The sequence below is a fragment of the Geospiza fortis genome, unplaced genomic scaffold (genome assembly GCF_000277835.1).
Source record: "Geospiza fortis unplaced genomic scaffold, GeoFor_1.0 scaffold26, whole genome shotgun sequence".
Classification (NCBI taxonomy): domain Eukaryota; kingdom Metazoa; phylum Chordata; class Aves; order Passeriformes; family Thraupidae; genus Geospiza; species Geospiza fortis.
In genome coordinates this window covers 678359-682019 of record NW_005054425.1, presented here as the reverse complement: position 1 = coordinate 682019, position 3661 = coordinate 678359, and the positions used below count along the sequence as shown (strand labels likewise).

Sequence of the window (3661 nt, the reverse complement as noted above, 5' to 3'; positions counted from 1 at the left end):
GGAATTAGTTGGAATGAGCCCCATGGCCTTGGAAAGCAGATGCAGCTCTTGTTTAATTGTTTTGGGAGCAGCTCAGCTGCTCTTAAAAAAACAAAGGGTCCTTAACTCCTGAGTGCAGTGCACTGGAATTTCTGCAATGCACAAACCCGGGGGCTGGGTAAGAAATTTTTCTGTTGCCTCTCAAAGCTCTGTGAGTACAGATGAGGGACTGAAAGGTTGGGCTGGAGCTCCATCCAGATCCCACCGAAACCATTCACTGCTGCCCCCGGACAAAGCTCACACAAAACCCTTTGAAATGCCAGTGAAAGTGCCCAAATTCCTTCCTGATGGTCTGGGTGAGCAGTGTCACTCCAGGGCAATGCAGAGAGCCCAGGAGCAGCTTTGGAACCTGCTCTGGTCTCTCCCAGCAGGGATCTGTTCTCCATCCCAGCTCCTGCTGTGGTCAGGGCATGTAGCCAGGAGAGGACTCTGCCAGAGCCTCCTTAGATGGCAGGAGATGCTTCCCTTTCCTCCTCCTTGGCCCAGCAGAGGCACACAGGGTTCTCCTGGCTGTATTTAGTCATGGAAGGGCTGCCTTCTGCCCCTGCTCAGTTTGTGCTGCTCCAAGGGGAGAACTCTGCTCTGTTTGCATTCCTGTGATATTGGGAAAGGCCAAGGAGCTGCTCTGCTGGCCCCAGAAGCTTCTGGAAGCCTCGACATTTAAGGCGTGGAAAGCAGGCTGGGGAGCTGTGGCAGCTGCAGCTGGATGTGTCTGGGGCTGGCTGCCAGCGCTGCAGACTCTGCCCCAGGAGTGCCACCCTGCCCAGGGACACTGGGCAGCACCTGCAGTTTGGGTGCTGGGGGCCTCCTCTGCCTGGGCAGGGTGAAATAAATAGGGCAGGAGATCTTTGTCCTTTCTAATGCCTTTGTTAAAAATCAGCGCCGGTGGGATGAACCGACAGGCTCCCAGGAATGGCACAGAGGGAGAGGAAAACTGCAGCTGTGCCCACTGGTCTGCAGACAGAGCTGGGGCTTCTGTCCTCAGGAGAGCATCAGGAGAGTCCCAGTGTTTTGGTTTGACATTTGAGGTCCTCTGTCCATCCGACGTCTTTATGTTAGGGTGAGGGGTAAAAAGGGTCTTAGCGGATACTGGATTCTGTTCCTCACATCTAGACATCACTTTGATCCCTCAATGCCATGTTGGCTCGTTGTTTTTAGGGGTTTTTGCTAGGTTTGGTGAGGGGCTTCTTCCTTTGCATGCTGGTTCTGATGTCATGTGCACGCCAACTCCGATGTCCCCTCCTCTTCCCCGTGCGGGTGCCATCCTCCAGGAAGCAGTGGGGTGTTACTCCACAAAAGGGGGAATTCTTAACCATCAGCAACAGGCAGTTAACGAAAACGGCAGGTGATTACAACAACAAACAGTTAGAACTCCACCCTGGCAGCAACTAGCCCAAGCTGTGAAGTCTGCAACTTCTTAAAACAATGGGCAGCTGTTCTACTCATAACACAGAGGGCTTTGGGAAGGGCTGGGAAGGAGCGGGGCAGCTGTGAGCAGAGCTGGGACAGGAGCTGGTACTTCCAGGCCCTTAACGGGGTTTATAAAACAGAGGCAGAGTGACTTTAAACACGGGCAGATAATGACTGGGTAATGGGGGATGTTTGAAAGAGGAGCAACTTAGATTAGATATAAGGAAGTAATTCTTTACTCAGAGGGTGGTGGGGCATTGCTTCCCAGAGAAGTTGTGGCTGCTCCATCCTTGGAAGTGTTCAAGACCAGGTTGGACAGGGCTTGCAGCAACCTGGGGTAGTGGAAAGTATCCATGGCAGAGGGTTGGAATTGGATAATCCGAATTGAAGGTCCCTTCCAACCCAAACCAGTCTGTGATTCTATGGAAGCCTAAAAATCAAGAGAAGGCCTGAGCCCAGCACCAAGCTCAAGCTCTGGGTGGGCTCAGCAGGGCCCCTGAGCCTGGCTGCCATCTCCTCCTGTCCCATCTTACATCCCACATTGACCCCCAGGGCTCAAACACCTGGCTGAGTTAGTGTTCCTCACCTGAGACCCCCCATGCCCACCCCAGACCCAGGGCTGAGGTGTCAGGGGAGCCTCTGAGCTCTGGACAGGTGACTGTGCCCAATGTGTGAAGCCCTTGCAGGGTCTTGGGTGTGGCAATGGCCACAGGGCTGCTCTTGGACAGCTCTTGGTCCATCCAAACACCAGCAAAACCACATTTGCTCACATTTCTTTGCCCCAAGTGCTTCCTGCTGTGGATTTGCACTGGACAAGGCATGGGGCCAGGACATCCATCCCCAGGCCTGAGAATCCTGCAGTGATTCCTAGGGAAAATTCACCCCCATGGTTTAAATGCAGCTGCAGGAGAGCAGCACCCAGAGGGTTAAGAGAGCTTTCCTTCCCTTGGTATCACCCTGTTGGCTTTGATGGTTGCTTCCTTTTAAAGCCAGACACTGCTCTTGTTGTGATCCTTATCTGCCTGGTTTGCATGTGCTCCCTGCAGCTGGATCCTGGCAGGCTCTCCCTGCTCCTTGAAAGCTCTGCTGTCCCTGTGAGGGCTTGTTTTCCCCAGCTCATTAGGAGCTCTGCGAGAGCAGGCTGATGCCACACCCTCCCCTCTGTTCTAGTGGTCTGTAAGAAGAACTTGGACAGCACCACTGTGGCCGTGCACGGTGAGGAGATCTACTGCAAGTCCTGCTACGGGAAGAAGTACGGCCCCAAGGGCTACGGCTACGGGCAGGGAGCAGGGACCCTGAGCACGGACAAGGGAGAGTCCCTGGGAATCAAATATGAAGAGTGAGTTGGAGCCTTGTTTTCTGTGACCGTGTTCACAGGGGCCCGAGGATGAGGGAAGAGATGAGGATCTGACTCCATGTTTCAGAAGGCTTGATTTATTATTTTATGATATATATTATATTAAAACTATACTAAAAGAATAGGAGAAAGGATTTCATCAGAAGGCTACCTAAGAATAGAAAAAGAATGAATAACAAAAGCTTGTGACTGACTAAGACAGTCTGGACAGCTGGACTGTGATTGGCCATTAGTTAGAAACAACCAACATGGGCCAATCAAAGATCCACCTGTTGCATTCCACAGCAGCAGATAATCAGTGTTTACATTTTGTTCCTGAGGCCTCTCAGCTTCTCAGGAAAAAAATCCTAAGGAAAGGATTTTTCAGAAAATATAATGGCTACAGTTTTCGACACTGGGGCTGTGGGCACCTTCTCCCCACACCTGTCCTGTGGTGCTTGGCTGTGGTGCAGCCTGTGCTGAGCTCCCAGCAGTGTCCATGGGCTGCCTGGCCCCTCTGCCCCTCCAGGGAATCCCACTGAACGCTGTTTGGGGGATGGGATGGGATGGGACATGTCCCCATTGCCTGAGCACACTGCCCACCCCCCCAGCACACAGCCCCCAGGCTGAACTTTCCATGGGGCTCACTGTTCTGGAAGTTCCCTTATAAACTGGGCTGGGATTTGGGATCCACCTTTCATCCCTGATCGTGAGCTCCCTGCCACCCACAGGGGCCAGCACCACCGACCCCTGAACCCCAACGCAGCCAGGATGGCCCAGAAGGTGGGAGGAGCTGACGGGTGCCCCCGCTGCGGCCAGGCCGTGTACGCGGCCGAGAAGGTCATCGGAGCTGGGAAGGTAACAGGGATGGGGGCA

The 3661-nt window shown here is 53.5% G+C and overlaps 1 protein-coding gene across 1 annotated transcript in view; it reads left to right on the top strand.

Moving 5' to 3' along the window:
* CSRP1 (cysteine and glycine rich protein 1) overlaps positions 1-3661 on the top strand; it is a 9010-nt gene that overhangs the window by 2348 nt on the left and 3001 nt on the right. The window contains exons 2-3 of the mRNA XM_005426825.2: positions 2620-2788; positions 3517-3643. Coding sequence (XP_005426882.1) covers positions 2620-2788; positions 3517-3643 — 296 coding nt within the window. The remainder of the gene's footprint in view (positions 1-2619; positions 2789-3516; positions 3644-3661) is intronic.